This window comes from Marmota flaviventris, chromosome 1 (assembly GCF_047511675.1).
Source record: "Marmota flaviventris isolate mMarFla1 chromosome 1, mMarFla1.hap1, whole genome shotgun sequence".
NCBI lineage: Eukaryota > Metazoa > Chordata > Mammalia > Rodentia > Sciuridae > Marmota > Marmota flaviventris.
The window spans coordinates 119079459-119098112 of NC_092498.1; the positions used below are offsets into that span (position 1 = coordinate 119079459).

The 18654-nt window shown below is 38.3% G+C and overlaps 1 protein-coding gene across 4 annotated transcripts in view; it reads right to left on the bottom strand.

The window, feature by feature from the left end:
- The window catches only part of Eif4enif1 (eukaryotic translation initiation factor 4E nuclear import factor 1), a 49387-nt gene that overhangs the window by 25244 nt on the left and 5489 nt on the right, over window positions 1-18654 (bottom strand). For all 4 annotated transcript variants that reach the window (XM_027953418.2, XM_027953416.2, XM_027953417.2 and 1 more), the window contains exons 3-6: window positions 10863-10936; window positions 7683-7810; window positions 4114-4400; window positions 3648-3849 (exon numbers count right to left, since the gene is read on the bottom strand). In XM_027953418.2, coding sequence (XP_027809219.1) covers window positions 3648-3849; window positions 4114-4400; window positions 7683-7810; window positions 10863-10936 — 691 coding nt within the window. The remainder of the gene's footprint in view (window positions 1-3647; window positions 3850-4113; window positions 4401-7682; window positions 7811-10862; window positions 10937-18654) is intronic.

The window sequence follows — 18654 nt, forward strand, 5'->3', positions numbered from 1 at the left end:
AGATTGAACCCAGAAGTGCTTTACCACAGAGGCATGTCCATCCCCAGCTTTTAAAAAATTTTTTTTTTAAGTTTTGAGACAGGGTCTCACCAAGGCCTTGCTAAACTGCTGAAGCTGGCCTCAAATTTGTGATCCTCCTGCCTCAGCCTCCTGAGTCACTGGAATTACAGGTGTTTGCACCATGCCTGTTGAGCTGCAAGTAACTTTAAAAGCAGATTTCTTGCACAAGAACTGTACTTTCAACTCCTCTGGGAGTTGGAAGAGGAAAAATGCCAGAATTCCAACATGATAGGGGAAAGATTATGGTCCCCCTCTTAAGTACTTCAATTTTCTAACACTGTAGTGGATTCTTTTTCTATACTGCTTTTTTTTCTTTTTTTAAAGATTCTTTACGAGTCTTTTACTGATTAATAAGTGGAACCAAATTATTTTGGCTCTGCCCATGCATCCATACCACCACTAAAGTCAGGGTTCAACAACCTAAGGTATTTATGTAAAACCTGAAGAAGAGCAATTTTTTTTTTTTGTACTGTGTATTGAACCCGGGGTGCTTTACTACTGATCTACATCCCCAGCCCTTTTTATTGTTTTGAGACAGTGTCTTGCTAAGTTGCTTAGGGATTTGCCAAGTTGCTGAGGCTGCCCACAAAATTGCCATCCTCCTGCCTCAGCCTCAGTTTCTGAGATTATAGAAACTGTCACTGTGTCCAGCTAGGGTACATCTTTTGCCTACGATTGGTGACAGCTTGTCCTTCAAGGCAAAGTTTAAATGTTACCTCCTCTGGGAAGTCTGCTCTATCTTTTTTTGCACTCTGTGCAGTAAATTAATTATTGCCTTATCTATAATCCTTGCATTCTCTCTCAGAGCACTTATCACACCGTGTGTGTGTGTGTGTATTTGATACCAGGGATTGAACTCAGGGGCACTTACCCACTGAGCCACATTCCCAGCCCTTTTTTGTACTTTATTTAGAGACAGGGTCTCACCGAGTTGCTTAGGGTCTTACTAAGTTGCTGAGGCTGGCTTTTAATTCACGATCCTTCTGCCTCAGCCTCCCAAGCTGCTGGGATTACAGGTGTGTGCCACTGTGACTGGCTTACTACACTATGTTATAGCAACTCTGTGATGAAACTGAGATCTAAGACTAGGTAATCTGCTCGAATCAGCTTTGTCTTACTCTACAGTGCCAGATTATAGAGTAACCTCAGAACTGTTCAGTTATATTTTTAAGATGGCAATACATGGGTAAATAAAGCTACCACGTACTAAACATCTAATTAATTTCACATCTTAATTTTTGCCAAAGTATAGGCAAAAAGCAAAGCAAAACAAAACAACCAACCAAACAAAAACAAACAAACAAAAATCTGTCATTTGGAAGGGCTCTAAAAAACAAAGCCAAACTCTGAACAAGTACAATGAGAGACACCAAGCATTAAACACTTTTAAGAACTGAACTCCCTACAACTCACCCCCTGCAAAGACACTTAAAAAAGTTGTCTATAGTTTCAAGATCCTGGTAGACAGGAATCTTTCTAAGAGCGAGGGAAAAAAATTAAACAAAAAGAACAAAACACAGCATGGACCTATCCCTTCTCAAAATTCCCCAAGAAATACTGTAGTCTTGTTATTTTAATCAGCTTGGATATTCTAGAACACAAATTAAATGCTAACTTCTGTTTTAATTCCAACAATGCTCCAAGAAGCTAGATAGCAAAGCAGGGAAATACAATAGCACAAAAGATAAGTGCCTTGCTCAGTACTAGCAAGCCTAGGATAGCTACCCAAACTCTTCCACATAAAACTGTGTGTATAAGGCTACATGTCTCCTCTATGGGGATGCCTGCTAAGAATCCTAATCCTTCAGGGGTCCTCAGGTAACGAGAGAGACACCTTTATAAGCCATGGACAAAGCAATAGGCAGTTTCTCCAGTGGGTTTTTAAAGACTGACAGTTAAACTAAAACAAGTGCTGTGGTGGAGGAATTGTTTCCACTTTACAGACAAACTGAGCCTTAAGCTGGGTATGGTGGTACACATCGGTAATTCCAGCTACTTGGGAGGCTGAGGCAGGAGGATCTCAAGTTTGAGGCTAGCCTGGCAACACAGCAAGAACCTGTCTAAAAATAAGATAAAGGAGCTGAGGATACAACTCATTGGTAGAGTGTTTGCCTAGTATGCATACACCCTGGATTGAATTCCTAGTAATGTAAGGGGAAAGAGGTGGGGAAAAAGAAACTGAGCCCTAGCAAAAATAAACTCAATAGCCTCATCAGTGTATGCTTCTCCTTGGCCCATTGTATCCACCAGAACCTGACTGCCAAATTCAGGACAAATAATAGACATTTTGCTGCAGTTTTATTTCCCACTGTAAGGGTAATGTGGGAGCCATAAAAAGTCTGTACTTTGCTCATCCATTTATTAAAAGCAAACAACAACAAAAAAATCTTTAATATTAAAATGTACTGCATAAGTGTCCAGGAGAGGCTGAGCTCTGATGTGCAAATTTAATCTTTACAGCTAAAAGCAACCCTTATAGGTATGACAAAGCATTGTCTTCACCTTACAAAGAAACAAGTCTACCCATTAAGATTATGTTAAGGTAGGCATGGTGGTGCACACTTGTAATCCCAGGGGCTTGGGAGGCTGAGGTAGGAGGATCCTAAATTCAAAGCCAGCCTCAGCAACTTAGTGAGGCCATATGCAATCTAGTGAGACTGTTTCAAAATAAAAGGGGTGGGGATGTGGCTTGGTCGTTAAGTACTCCTGGCTTCAATCCCTGGTATTTAAAAAAGAAACAGAAAAGCACAGATTATGTTATGGAATATCTTTTTCTTTGCAGCAGCTTCAGTACAACCCCAGGCCAAGATCATCAGCACAAGGATGGTCATCTTACAGCCAGGTCACTGCCCTGAAAATAAGTGTGCCCCTATGTTGCACCAGACTCTTCACACACATCAACTCTGGCTCCTACAGTTTAGCAAGGAGCTTATCAAACAGCTGATAAAACAGTTTGGGAGAAGGTAAATCACAAATGACTGATCTGGGATGGTCTATCAGCATGGTAAGGAAGTGGTCTCTGTCATTTAAGACCTCTGAGCCTCTATGTTCTATTCTGTGAAATGGGCGTAAAAGTACCTATACCACCTGGCACAGTGGCACACGTCTGTAATCCCAGCAACTTGGAAGGCAAAGCCATCCTCAGCAACTTAGTGAGGCCCTCATCAACTTAGCTCAGTGGTAAAGCATCCCTAGTTTCAATCCCCAGTACCAAAAAAAAGACCTATACCACAGAGTTGTTAGGATTTATTATACAGAAACAACACACCACTGTACCACTGTGTCTAGTACATAATTGAAAACCCTCTTTATTTTCACCATGTTTACCAACCTTGAGGAACCCTTCATGAATTGTGTTCATAAAAAAAACAATGCACACAGGATAACACAATACCTGTTTAGTACAGTAGGCAAAGGTTAAGATAGTATTGTGAAATTTTGCTTAGGAAGCAATTTTAAAAATCAAACTGCAACATAATAAACTTTACATTTTGTACCAACAGGTGCCCATTCCTAAGTATGCAATTAAGCCAATGATAATCACATCCTATTTAAAAATGAACTTCCCTCCCGAAGTTTATACAGACCTTCCTTCACAGAGGCCGTCCGTCGCCTTGTTCTTTTTCTACCTTTGTGATCTTCTTCTAGTATCTTATCATCAAAGCCAGTCAGTTCAATTGTTTCAGACTGACTTGTGGGTCCAGCTGAGAACCATTCTGGTTCTTCTTCTGTGTATGAATCATTTCTTCTACGTTCTCCAAAGACACGCTTACTATCCCCAAACTCCCTCTGGAAAAGTACAAAAAGATTTTAAAAAAAGAAAAAAAAATTCTAGTCAAAACATTTGTACTTTAATCAAAGTCTTAACAAATTAACTAATAATGCTTACTTCAATAAATAAACTATGCTGTGGACTTGAAGCCCATCACCATGTCCCCCTGCCCACCCTGCTCTATTCCTCCTTGTTTATTAGTTAAAAGTGGGCTATATTCATCTAGGTTCTAATATTAAGTCCCCAAACATGTGAGGTGTCAAAAGGTCTAGAAAACAAACCCTGAAACGCTTGTCCTTATAGTCCCTCTCACGATCTCTGTCTCTCAAGTCGCGTAGGTCCTTATCACTAAGACGGTGATCCTTCTCAAAGGTCCGGGCAGAGATTATCCTCCCACTGCCAATTCTTCGTCCACCAAGCAGGCGAAGCCCATCACTCTCTTTCTCCAATGGACTTCCTGAGCGACGGGAGCTAACAGCAGCTGTCACATGACAGCCCCCGCCAAAGCTTCGTCTCTGTGGGATGAGAACAACATCTAAGTCGTCTTCTTTCACACGCTCTCGAGGATCTGGAAAGAGAGGGAAAGAGAATGGTAACCAAAGCCATAAGGATTTTTTTCTTTAGGTGATGTAGAAGGGGTAGGGTTGAAAAAAAAGTAATGGGGGGCCTATCAACAGATTCATAGTAACTCATACAGTATTATTTAAGTAAGACTTCTGCCTTTTCTCTTTGGAGCAGCAAAAGTACTTCACACTATACGATTTTCTGTGATTAGTATCTGATAAGACCTTACTAATTTAAGTAAAAGCAAATGTTTTATCTACTAAAAAACTAATAGGTGTCAGTATTTGGAAAAAAAAATAACTGCTTAAAAAGTCTTTCTTCAGTAGATGGTATTGAACAGTCATACACACAAAATAATAAAATGCATCACACATAACTGTAAAGCCTAACATGAGGAAAATCTTTGTGGCACTGGATTAGGAAAAGCTTTTTCAGCCATGACAAAGAAACTATGATCCATTTTAAAATACAGATAAATGGGGCTTGATTAAAATGTAAAATTTCCATTGTTTGAAAGACACCAATTAGAGAATGCAAAGACAGAGCAAACAATGACAAAATATTTTTGGCATATTTCTTACGAAAAATCTGTATTTGGGGGTGGGGTTGTAGCTCAGTGGTAGAGTGCTTGCCTTGTATGTGTGAGGCTGTGGATTCGGTCCCCAGCACCACATAAAAATAAAGATATTATGTCCATCTACAACTAAAAAAAAAAAAAAAAAGAATCTGTATTTAGAGTATTTAAAAGCTCAGTAACAAAAGACAAATAAAAAAAAAAAAAAAAAAAGAGTGGGCATGGTGGTGTACACCCATAATCCCAGCACCTGGGGAGGCTAAGGAAAGAGGATCACAAGTTTGAGACCAGCCTCAGTAACTTCACGAGACCCTGTCTCAAAAAACAAAAACTAAAAACAACCACCACCACCAAAAAAACACCACATGAAAAGGGAAATGCAAATTAGACCATGTGATATCACTACACACCTATTAGAATGGCTAAAATTAAAAAGTGAACATTTCAAGTGCTGACAGGAACGTGGAACAAGCAGAACCCTCATATTCTGCTGGTGGAAATGTAAAATAGAACACTTTGTCAAAGAGCTTGGCAGTTTTTCAAAACATTAAATATACATTTACCATACAACTCAGGCATTTTACACCTAGGTATTTAGCCAAGAGATAAGAAAGCATATGTCCATGCAGAGACTTATACATTAATGTTCACAGCAGCTTTGGTTAACAGTCAAAAACTAAACAACCCAAATGTCTATCAACTGATAAATCCATATAATGGAATAAAAAAGAACAAACTACACATTGAACTACAGGGATAAATCTTAATTGAGTGAAAGAAGGTATACATGAGGAGTACACATTGTAACAATTCCATTTATATACAATTCTAAGAAATATATACTGGTCTACAGTGATAGAAAGCAATTTACAGCTTGCCTGGTTGAGGAGGGTGAGGAGAGGTTAAAAGGAGGGACTCAGATACCTGGTAATTTTGGGGGGTGATGGAAATGCTTAGTATTTTTACTTTATTGTGATAATGGTTTCACAAGTTACACAACAGTCTGAACTTTTTCTAATGGCATTCTGTATGTGCAGGCTACTGTATGTAAATTTTAATAAACTAAGAAAAACAAACATGTTGTCATGTAAAAAATATTTTCCTAGAAAACCCAGAAAACTGAAGTTTAGTCCAATTGAGAAGAACTTCCTTTAGTCATCTCACCAGAATTAGTTCCAGGATGTTTTGGTATAGACTTTCCTGGAATATCTGTGCTAGTCTGTTTTTTCAAAAACAGGATACAATGTAGATAGTTTTGTATAACTAGATTATTACTCAAAACACATGCATATAATTTATAATAAACACACCTATAACACATTGTGACAGAACAAACAATGTAATAATCCTATATATGGATATACCAAAGTCTATTCAATCTACTTCCACTAATGGATATTCATGTTCCTTCTAAATTTTCACTTTTTTTTTTTCTTTCTTGATAGCAGGGATTGAACCCAGGGGTGCTTAACTGCCAAGCCACATTCCCCAGCACCCCCACTTTTAAAAAATTGTAGATAAAAAAATAAATAAAGGTATTGTATCTATGTGGTGTTGAGGATTGAACCCAGTGCTTCACACATGCTAGGCAAGCACTCTACCACTGAGCTATAGCCCCAGCCCCCCAGCCCTCTTAAAAAATATTTAGAAATAGGGTCTAAGTTGCTGGGGCTGGCTTTGAACTCCAGATCCTCCTGCTTCAGCCTCCCAAACTGCTGGGATTATATGTATGTGCTACAATGTCTGGGAGTTTTCACCATTTTAATAAAGTCTCTAATTCTGTTAGAATGTGTGTGGACACACATACATTTTTTGTTTTGTTTTTGGGTGGTACTGGGGATTGATCCCTGGGCCTCATGCATGATAGACAAATGTTCTACCACTGAGATGTATCTTCAGCCTAAGTGTACTTACAGACTGTATAGAACAATCTTTTTTTTGGATACTGGACATTGAACCCAGGGTCACTTTACCACTGAGCCACATCCCCGGCTCTTTTTATATTTTGAGATAAGGTCTTGCCAAGTTGCTTAGGGCTGTACTAAATTGCTCAGGCTGGTCTTGAACTTGTGATCCTCCTATCTCATCCTTTCAAGTCCCAACGATTATAGGTGTGTGCTACTGTGCCCAGTTTGTGTAGGAGAAACTTACAACTCAATCTAGAGCCACCCATATCTTCTTTGCTCAGTTCCAAGTTTTTATGATGGGTCTTCTCATCTCAAAAGAATTTCTTACGAGTTCCTTAAATGATTTTTATATTGCCAAGTCCCCATTTCACCCTTAAATAATATCTTTTCTAGTTTAAAGAGAAAAGGTACATAAGATCAAACTTTATTCTAGTCTCAAACCATTTCCAAACTCTATTTTGCTCACAGTTCATTATAAATTAATAATTGTCAGAACCAATTTACACCTAAGTACTAATTTTGTATGAGATGAAGCATGATCAGATTTACAGAACAGCTTTGTTATTATGCACACCAATGAAAGACATCTCTACATATCCTAATAACACAGTCTACTTGCCATTGCCATATAGGAAGATTATAATATTACCTTATTAATTAGGAAAATTTCAACTAGTAAATCAGTTTCCTGAAAACAGCTCCCTGCCACCATACATAAAACTCACAGCTAACAATGAAACTAGCAGCTAAGAGCTTGCCTCCCCCAAACCTCTGTCTCTACTTATAAGAGACTGTACTCACTCACCTATGATCCTACGCACCAGGGAGGGTCGGTCATTATCCAACTCTTTCTTCAGGTTTTCCACTGGTGAGCTACGCCCTGAAGCTGGGTAAAGAGAGGCATGCCACTTCTCAGGGTCCCAGACACCATCACTGTAGGTCAAAAGGTACTGAGAGTTAGCATTTGCAGCCATGAACTATATACGTGGGTAGTCTAATCTCTAACCTCTTCAGGTAATAAGTTAAGGAAACCCCTTTCCAATACAAAATTTCATGGTTGCCTTCAGAATGGTTACCTCTTAAGATGAGAACAAAAACAAGCAATTAATTTAATAATACCAACATGAACTTGAAACCAATGGTGTGCTGGGTAATGTAGTGCATGCCTGTAATCCCAGTCAATCAGAAACTGAGGAAGGAGTATCCCAAGTTTGAGGCCAGTCTCAGGAATTTAGCTGGGTGTGGTGGCACACTGTAATCCCAGTGGCTCGGGAGGCTGAGGTAGAAGGGAAGCAAGTTCAAATCCAGCCTCAGCAAATTAATGAACCCTAGCGACTTAGTGAGGGCTGGGGATGTGGTTCAGTAGTAAGTTGCCCCTGGGTTTGATCCTTGGTACTCAAGGGGGGAAAAATTTAGTGAGACCCTCAGTGACTTAGTGAGACCTTGTCTCAATAAAAAATAAAGAGGAAGACAGTATGATGGTAGATGCCTGTAATCTCAGCAGCTTGTGGGGCTGTGGCAGAAAGATGGCGAGTTCAAGGCCAGCCTCAGCAATTTAGCAAGGCCCTAAGCAACTCAGTGAGACCTTGTCTCTAAATAAAATACAAAAAAGGGCTAGGGATGTGGCTCAGTGGTTAAGCGTCCCTGAATTCAATCCCTGGCACCATAAATAAATAAATAGGAAAGGGATGTAGCTCAGTGGAAGTTCAATCCCTAGTACTAAACAAATAACCAACCAGTGGTCTGTATACAAATGAAACATGTAGGGCACAAATCTTAGGGGTACATATGGATTATACTAACTATACTTGTCCTATACAAAAATTTTCATAAACATTTTGATTACTCATCAGTACTAACAGCTGATAAAAAGAAAAAACAAAAACAAAAAACCTTAATCCTTTTAACAGAAGCACTTCCTGGAATGTTTAATATGTATTTTTTCCAAAACTTTATGCAGTCTCACTTTTTCCACAAGCAGGACATCTCTTTAGCACCTAGGATGTGTAGTTTAGGTTTTTGTGTTGATCCCCTCCCCCCTTTTTTGTAGTTAGACACAATACCTTTATTTTATTTATTTTTATGTGGTGCTGAGGATCAAACCCAGTGCCTCCCACATGGTAGATGAGCATTCTACCGCTGAGTCACAACACCAGCCCTTTGATTCCCTCTTTAATGAAGTGATAGGCAGTAGACTGTGCAGAGCAAAAGCTCTGGAGCCCAACAATCTGGGATCAAATTCTAGCTTTGCTACCACATCCTAGACATGTTTTTGGGCTGTCTTCACAAAAAGGATAACCATAAAGCAGAACAGGCTGCACTATATAGTGACATCATACTCCACATATGTCTTTCGTGGGCTGCCTTCCATGAAGCAGAAGTATGTGGCAGCACTTGACTCAGTATTTACTACGTAGTAGGTACATAACTTTTTATTTTTGTAGTACTGGGGGAGTAAATACACATCTTGCACATGGTAGGCAAGTGCTCTACCAGTGGCTCATTTGAAAAAGTGAGCCAACCTCTCAGTTTGAAACCTTTTACAATAAAGGAGATATTACCTATCTTCTGCTGTTTGTGAGGATTACTTGGAGTTTAAGAGCCCAACAAATCTTCATTCTCAAAGAGAAGAGAAACAACAGAATGAAGCTCTTTTCCTCTTCATCTCTTATTTTTGGTATTATCACTAGGTACAATGTCCCTACTTCAGAATAAAAGTTAGTATGTCTGCTTATAACTTTATTTTTTTTAAATGTTTTTTTAGTTGTTGATAGACCTTTATTTTATTTATTTTTTTGAGGTGCTGAGAACTGAATCCAATTCTCACAAATGCTGGGCAAGTGTGCTTCTGCTGCGCCACAGCCTCAGCCCCTGCTTATAACTGTGTCAAGAAGAAACAGTTGCAACAATTCCAACCTGAGGCATAAAAAGGTTTTACAATGAAAAACAAACAAACAAAAAAACAAGGAAACCAACACCACAGGCATATCTGAAGATAAATGCTAAAAATGCTAGCCAATCAAAATAGTCATTATTCTAATATCATCTTCATCAGGAGAATGTGGTGAAGCATCTAGGTTTAACAGCCTTGAGTCCACATACAAAATTTAAGTGACCCACTCAACTAAGAAATGAAACCTAATATGATACTTTGTATGTTAAAAACATGAACAAATATGAATCATCTACTTTCATTTTTTAATATATATTTTTAGTTCTTGATGGATCTTTACATTTTATTTTTTAATTATTTTAGTTATAGATTATAGATGGACAAAATACCTTTATTTTTATGTAGTGCTGAGGATCAAACCCAGTGTGAGGCAAACACTCCACCACTGAGCCACAATCCAGCCCCTTACCTTGCTATTTAAGAAATGACTAAGGTGATCATAAGAAGTATGAGAGAGGGTTATTATAGGAGATTTTCAGACCATTTTCAGTTGTAGTGTCTTCAAACCAAAGCTGTCTATCTTTTCTAAAAGAGGCTAAGAAGCAATAAGGCTAATGTGAATGATTAAATGGTTATTGGTTTGGGGGGACACAGGTAAAGGGCTTAGAACACTCCTGGGGCAGGCCCTTAAAGAAGTACCCTAAAAGCACAGAGCAAGAACCATAAAGTATGGAGAAAAGATCCTGGTGAGGACTCTTGGGTTCAAGTCTCATCTCTCTTTCCTGTTTATTTTGTTGTTGTAGTACTGGCTGTTGAACCCAGGTCCTTGTGCATGCGAGGCAAGCTTTCTACCACTAAGCTATAACTCCAGCCCTATTTTTTCTGCTTTCTATGTGACTTTGATCAAATCATTTTCTAGTTTTAGTTTCATGATCAGTTTCCTGAAGTTCATGTTATTATCTCATGAAGTCCTTTCTTCATTTATAATTGTGCCCAAAAACCTTAAGATTATTCTTAATTTACCAAGTGTGATAAAACAAATGAACAAAAAATTTACAAGTAGAACTTAATGACTTATAATGATAGTGATACCTGTCATATTTTTCGGAAAGGCATGAAGGTCTCTGTTTGGAATGGGGGCGTTCTTTTATATCCAAGAGCTCCTCCTAAAAAGAGAAATCAAATGGGGATTTTGAATTACAGTTTTCAGGCCATACACTTTCAACTTCTTTCTCCTCTGATTAATTCTGAGTATCTACCTTAAACATTTCACACAATTCTTATTTGTACTTTTGACTTATTTCAGGAAGGATGGAGGTTTGGACAAGAATGCTATGCAATGGAAGAGAGGTAATGGTTTAGCGGGATGGTAATCGTGATAAAAGCACAATTTATGCACGTATAGAAATGTCAGTGAAAACCATCAAGTTGCACAATTAAAGTTGATAATTATAACAAAAAAAGAATGAGAATATTCTTTTACAATCTCTTATCTAGTTCCAAGAGAGAATCTGGCCCTACAGATTTTTTTTTTCTTTTTAATTTTGAGACAGGGTCTTGCTAAGATGCCAAAGGCTGGCCTCAAATTGTAATCCTTCTGCCTTAGCCTCCCGAGTAGCTAAGATTAGGCATGTAACACCTTGCCCAGCTCAGAAATTATTTCAGGGACACTTTTTCCATTCTCTCAAGGACTGTGTCTTCAGCGGAGGAGAGACATCAACCCATCACAAACAATAGATGACTTCAGATATAGGGACTTCTGCAGACCCTGGTTGAAAAGGCCTGTCAGATTTATATAACTACAGTTATCAATAATACTTTAATCTACCCCCCCATTCCAATTTTGTCATTTATTTTTACTTTCTCTCCCTTCAAACACAGGAACCAGTCTAGAATCTGGTTGTTATCTCACTTGGGTCTCTACAACTTTTATCTACTATGACACTGACATTTCTAAATAATGTAGTCTCTCTCCCTTTTTTGCAGTATTGGGATTGAATCTAGGACCTAGAACTTGCTAGGTAAGTGCTCTACTACATACCTCTCACTTTTTAAGAGAACATTCATTTTAGCTTTGTCTGAGGTTTCCTTATGCTTAAGGTTAAAGTATTCCTGGAGCCAAACACTAACTTAAGAGAAACAGTATCACTGCTGGATGCCATGATATTCAGCTGCTAGCACTTGGCATCATATGTAAACATACATCTTTCCTTCTCCCCCAGTTATTATTTTTAAAAAAAATTTTTTAGACATTATGTCTTTACTTTATTCATTTATTCATATGTGGTGCAGAGAATCAAACCCAGTGCCTCACACATACTAGGCAAATGCTCTACCACTGAGCCACAATCCCAGCTCCCCAGTTATTCTTTATATTGATATGGAATCATGATTCTTAGTTTTTCCAATGATCTATAATTTGTTATTGTTCTTAATTATTTTAGTGCCCAAATTATCCCAGATTGTCAGCTGAAGCTTTTTTCAGGCTGGCTCACATGTTCTTTCAATATGCTCCCATCTTTTGTAAAAACAAAACAAAACAAATAAAAAAACACTGCTTTACTGATTTAGCTTGTACCTATCCTGTCCTAATGCTGGATTTAGCCATTTGTCTGAGAAATTCTAGTCCCATAAGAAACCAAAATTTGGGAACAAGGTGTGTGTTTATTTGGTTATAGGCTCTTTCATCTGACCCAGGAAACACATGCATTTCTATATGGATGCAAACATACATACAAACCAATACACATACATGCACACTTATATGAATATACACAAAATCGACTGCCTCTTATTGATATATATATATAAACATTTTCATAATAAAATAAATAAAGCAATTCACAAACTTTCATTAGCAGTAAAATGCTGCAACTGCCTAGCAAGAAAGCATGGAGCATTGTGCCATGACCTCTACAACACTCCCATTCCAGACCTCACAAGAGGAGAATGCAGGCTGCTTCCATATTTTGAGGTATCAGAGGGATAGATTTGCTCTCTCAGCCTATAGGAATCACTGCATATAACAATGGCACAAATTCACTCAGTGTCTTCAGATAGCTGGAGTCTTTAAATGTTTTCAGGTGAGCAAAATATCCTACAACCAGAGGAAATTTTAGTTTTAAAACCAGGATATCAATTAAATACTTTCATTTATTTAGGATTTACTTATAAATTACCTTATTTATTGGGTAGAAATACCTAAAAAAGTTTAGATGCCTAAGATAAACAGAATTTCAAATATAAGACAATGTCTAGAGGCAGTCTAAATTCTCAAAAAAACTGTCAAAGGCCGGGCACAGAGGCACACACCTGTAATCCCAGTGGCTTGGGAGACTGAGGCAGGGGAGGATCTCAAGTTCAAAGTCAGCCCTAGCAATTCAGCGAGGCACTAAGCAATTTAATGAGACCCTGTCTCAAAATAAAAAATAAAAAAGCTGGGGATATAGTTCAGTGGCTAAGCACCCCTGGGTTCAATCCCCCAATACAAAAACCAAAACACAATAAATTAAAAAAACTGTCATGCCACCTATAAATCAATAAAGACAAGAGTTCAGACAAATGTGCAGGGCAGATAGAGTGTCAGAGCTTTGAAGACGGGATGGGGATATAGCTTAGAGAAAGAGCTTTGCCTAGCATGCTCAAGGTCCTAGTTCAATCCCCAGAAGCACAAAACAAAACAGACCTGTGGAGATAAATACAACATTGGGGCAGGGGGGCAGGGAGGCAGGGCAAATAGACCAATAGTAGTAATACCAATAGCAGATGTCACAGTACAAAATCCTAAAAAGCACTGTGCAAAAGGCTTCAAAGTTTTCCAGTTTACAGTGATACAGCCCTTGCCTAATATTCAATGAGGCCCTGAGTTTGGTCCTTGGCACCACCACCTCCCCACTGAAGGAGGAAAATATATTCAGGTAGAAACAGGAAATACCCTGCAACGTAGGAAATACACATAATACTACAGGGGAGGGAAAAAAAAAAAAAACACTGTCAAATAAATAATTTTCTGCTACTAGAAGTAACTCAAGGGGCCGGGGTTGTGGCTCAGTGGTAGAGTGCTTGCCTAGCATGCACAAGGCACTATGTTCGATTCCCGGGCACCACATTAAAAAAACAAACAACAACAACAAAGATGTAACTCAAAGATTATTACAAATTGCCTTACCCTTCTCAAATTCAAACATCAAACTAAGAACCTTAGTATATTGCTACCCAAGGATGATATACTTCACCGTTAAATGTACATATTCTCATTAAGTATAACTAAAAAGAGCCAATTTAAAAAAATAAATGTATTCTCAATATACAGAAGTTTCTAAACAATGGGGTTTGTTTGGAGGAAAAAAACCTTTTAACTCCAACATATAACAAGGATCTAAGTTCTTCATTACTATTAGCTATTTGCTGAAACGCTGATGATTTAAGAATCAACCAGAAGGGCTGGGATTGTGGCTCAAGGGGTAGAGTGCTCGCCTAGCATGTGTGAGGCACTGGGTTTGATCCTCAGCACCACATAAAAATAAAAAACAATACTGTATCCACCTGAAACTAAAAAATAAAAAAAATAAAAAAAAAAAAAGAATCAACCGGAAAAGATTAACATTTTAACACATCCACAAAACATTTAGGAGGGCCAAATTTTGGTCCTGCTGGTCAAGATAAAGAAATATTTTAATGACAGATGCAGTGGTGCTGCCTGTGATCCCAGCAACTTGGGAGGTTAAGGAAGGAGAATAGCAAATTCAAGTCCAGCTCAGCAACTGAGCCAGGTCCTAAGTAACTTAGAGAGACCCTTCCTCAAAATAAAATAAAATAAAATAAAATAAAAAGAAAAGACTGGTGATGTGGCTCAGCAGCAAAGCACCCATGGTTAAAAACCTAGTATAAAAAAAAAAAATTACTACTTTGAGTTGAGGCCAATAGTGTAGCTTAGTGGTAGAGTACTCATGCGACATGCCTAAGGCCCTAGATTCAATTCCCAGCACCATAAAGGAAAAAAAAAAAAAAAAAAGAAGAAGAAAAGCTTTGAATTGAGCATTTTTCTCAAAATGTGGCCCAAGGTCCAAGAGAGGGCGCCTCCTTGCTGGGTTTAGAAAGCCAAATGTGTTACATTCCAAAAGGTCCTAAAAATGTATAAAAGATAGTATCCCCCTTTAAAATGCCTGAGAGAATCCCTCCCTTAAGCAGTGAGGAAAGAAACCACGAGTTAAGTTATTGCAATTGCTCTTTTCTTCACTGTCTACAGAACTCTTCCTGTGTTCCAGGCTCAGTGCCCAGCATCAGCAGATGATTCTTATCCTTGCCCTTATGGCTCTTCCAGTCTCTTAAGAGAAGTGTTCAACTGCCATCTCATTAAAAGCCCTTCACATCAGTAATTTCTGGAAAAACAGACCTTTTGGGGGATATTTTCGAAGAAAACTCTCAACTGTGGCTAAAGGCAAAATACTTGGAAAATGCCCACTCTTAACTAGGAGTGCTCCCTCCTCATGAATATTTCATGAGAGAATGTGAGTTTACCCTTTTGTAAGAATCCATGGGAACTTACTGATAATGGGCAATTTCACAAAAATTATCACCTGGGCAAAAAAATTGAGTAAATACCCAGCTGAGACCTCAGTTTTTGCACAAGTTACTAAAACTTGATCAGGCAAGAACAATCTGTTATTTGCCCAAGTGTCACATACCCAAGGAAGTATGAACACATTTTCTTAGTTGCAGCAGTCTTCCTTAAAGAGTAACTGTGAAACTTCCCCAATCTATTTGTGAATTACCAATGTGGGCACCCACTTTTGGTGGTCATCATTAAAGCAGAAAGCAAATTAATCTGAATATAAGTCCAAAACAACAATAGTTAAGATCCTAAGCAATTTCTTTCTGTAGGATCCTACGCAGAAGCAACTATGCATTCTGAAATTATAGAAGAATTTTACCAGGCTGGGGTTGTGGCTCAGAGGTAGAGTGCTTGCCTAGAACGAGTGAAGCCCTCCCTGGGTTCGATCCTTAGCACCACATATAAATAAAATGAAGATATTGTGTCCAATTACAACTAAAAAAATAAAAATAAAAAAAAATAATTTTACCCAAGTCACATTTATAGAAGAGGACAAAAGGTGAACTCTACCTTTGTGAACTGATTTCAATACACAAGAAAATTAAAAAATTCAATATTTTATAATTAAGATAGGTGTTTAAGAAACAAACTATTTCATTGTTAATGGCCAAAGCACTCTAGAAGTAACCTAAGCTCTTCCTAAAGAGGGTGACTGTTCTGACAGTAGCAATTAGGTTGAGGTCCATCTTTGACCACCTTTCCTTGTTCTTACCCTCCACATGCCCACTAGTGTTGGTCCTGGCCCATTAGGCTTGCAGATGGTTGCTGAACTGACCAAACACTTCATTCTATAGAGTAACTTTCTCAAAAGATTAGAAAGTTTTAAGCTAGGCCCGATGGCACACATCTATAATCCTAGTGACTTGGGAGACTGGGGCAGGATGATCACAAGTTTGAAGCCAGCCTCAGCAACTTAGTGAGATCCTATCTCAAAAAATAAAAAGGGCTGGTAGTGTAGCTCAGTGGTAGAGCACTTGCCTACTATCTGTGAGGTCTTTCGTTCAATTCCAAGTACTGAAGGAGGGGGAGATTAGAAAGCTTTAAAAATAGATCACAACAGCATTAATAGGGCAATAGTGAACAACCACACATGGGGTGTGGGGGATTCATTCCATCATCTCCCATTCATGAAGCTAGTTGCTAAAAGGGCACCATTTAGTTATTATAGGAGGTTGGGATTTATATCAGATCACACAATGTTGGCAAATAAGTCTTACACCTGGATTCACCCAAGCATCTATCAGTGACTGATTTGATATAATTTTCTTCTAATGGAAGAATTTATATGAAATTAAGAAAATGGGAATGGAAAAAACAGGAAAGCATTTTTTTCTTTTTGGTTCATGTATTTTTCACTGATCTGGCCAATGCAATAAAAATAAACCTTGGCTTTAAAAAGTGCTCATACAACGGATATAAGCAAAGTAAAACAATAAGTAAACAGGCAGAAAATACTAAAGGAAACCTAAATATATAAATCTTTTAGGGCTTTCTGGTTCCATATTAAAATGGAATGGTTTACCAATGACACTTAGAAAATAAGCATCTTGATCTAAAGTTTGTAGCTAAAGGAGGTACATCTTTTAGTATCTACTCCCACTACGCATTCTGACATTATAGAAGAATTTTACCTGAGTCACATTTATAGAAGAGAACAAAAGGTGAACTCTACCTCTGTGAACCGATTTCAATTCACAAGAAAATTTAAAAAAAAAAAATCAATATTTTATAATTAAGATAGGTGTTTAAAAAACAATTTCATTGTTAATGGCCAAAGCATCTAGAAGTGACCTAGAGATGAATAGATCATAAGCAGTTAGCATTTACTGTGTCAGGCACTTTTCTAAGCACTTGGCATGCATTTTCTCCAGTATTCTCCATAAAGTCCTACAAGATAGGTCTTATTCTATTTTCATTTTACAGAGCAAAAGGATGAAATTTAGAGACATTAAATATATGGCTGAAGGCCACATGGTAGAGTGGAGATCCTAATCCAAGAGTGGGACTCAACCTCTCCTTATCCTCTCTCAATGCTCTTAAGGGAGTAAGGGAAGGTATACCACCCTTTCCCATAGCTCAGCCACTTAGTGCTGGCCTTGCCACTGTCCAGTGGACTACTGGGAACCGTAAGTCAAAAAGCCACATTCTCAGGCAGGTTGCTTCTAATCTAGCCTTCTCTTAAAGGTCCCACCATAAATTTTTATGTTAAAGGATCTAATTGTACAATGACTGGCTTCTTATCTGGCTAGAAGTGTCCACCATGATAAGCAAGTAGGAAAGGACATTCATGGGGGCAAGGTCCCTGAATCCCAACTTTTCAAGAATAATAGTTAGAGAAAGTTATCATATCTATGGTCTTAGTTGGATGTGATGATACACGTATGTAATCCCAAAGACTCATGAGGCTAAGGCAGAAGGATCATAGTTTGAGGACAGCCTCAGCAATTTATTGAGAACCTGTCTTAAAATTTAAAAGGCTGAGGATGTAGCTCAGTGGTAGAACACCCTTTGGTTCAATCCCCGGAACCAACAAAAGAAAAAAAAGAAAAGCCATCTACAGTCTTGCCAGCCAGTCTGAGAACTTTTCACAAAGTTTTTGGTACTGGAGATTGAATCCAGCAGTGCTTTACCACTGAGCTACATCCCCAGACCTTTTAATTCTTAGACAGGGTCTCACTTAGTTGCTGAGGCTGGCCTCAAACTTGCAATACTCCTGCATCAGTCTCTTGAGTTGCTGGGATTACAGACATGTTCCACTGTGCCAGGCTAGCTAGGTTTTCTGGACAGCTGACACATTAAGATTATATAATGATCTTTTATACCATAATTCTGTCTTTCTTTAAATAAACAGGCATCCTTAATTTTTAGCTAAGTATGTCACTCAAAAGCCACCTGTTCGAGGCTAGTACTCAACTCAGTTTACGGAAGATATGCATGAAGTTACCAACAAAATCTTTGTATAGGAAAAACTGGCTACGTAATTACTGTTTCTACCTGAAATTAAGTTTTATTCTTTTCTCAGAGGCTAAATTTCAAGTCTTATACTGATTCTCTCCATGGAAGCTATGAGGATTGCTCAAATATATCCACTTCAGTTGCTCATCTATTTTCTTAATGGCTTTAAAGCACAGATATAGATGTGGCTGTAACCACAGCAATGAGCAACTGGCCAGCCAGCCACAAACTAGGCTGGCCTCCTTTGAAGACTGTGCATATACTAAGAATTAAAATGGTGCCCATTTATAACTAGTCAAGGTAATAAAGAACCCA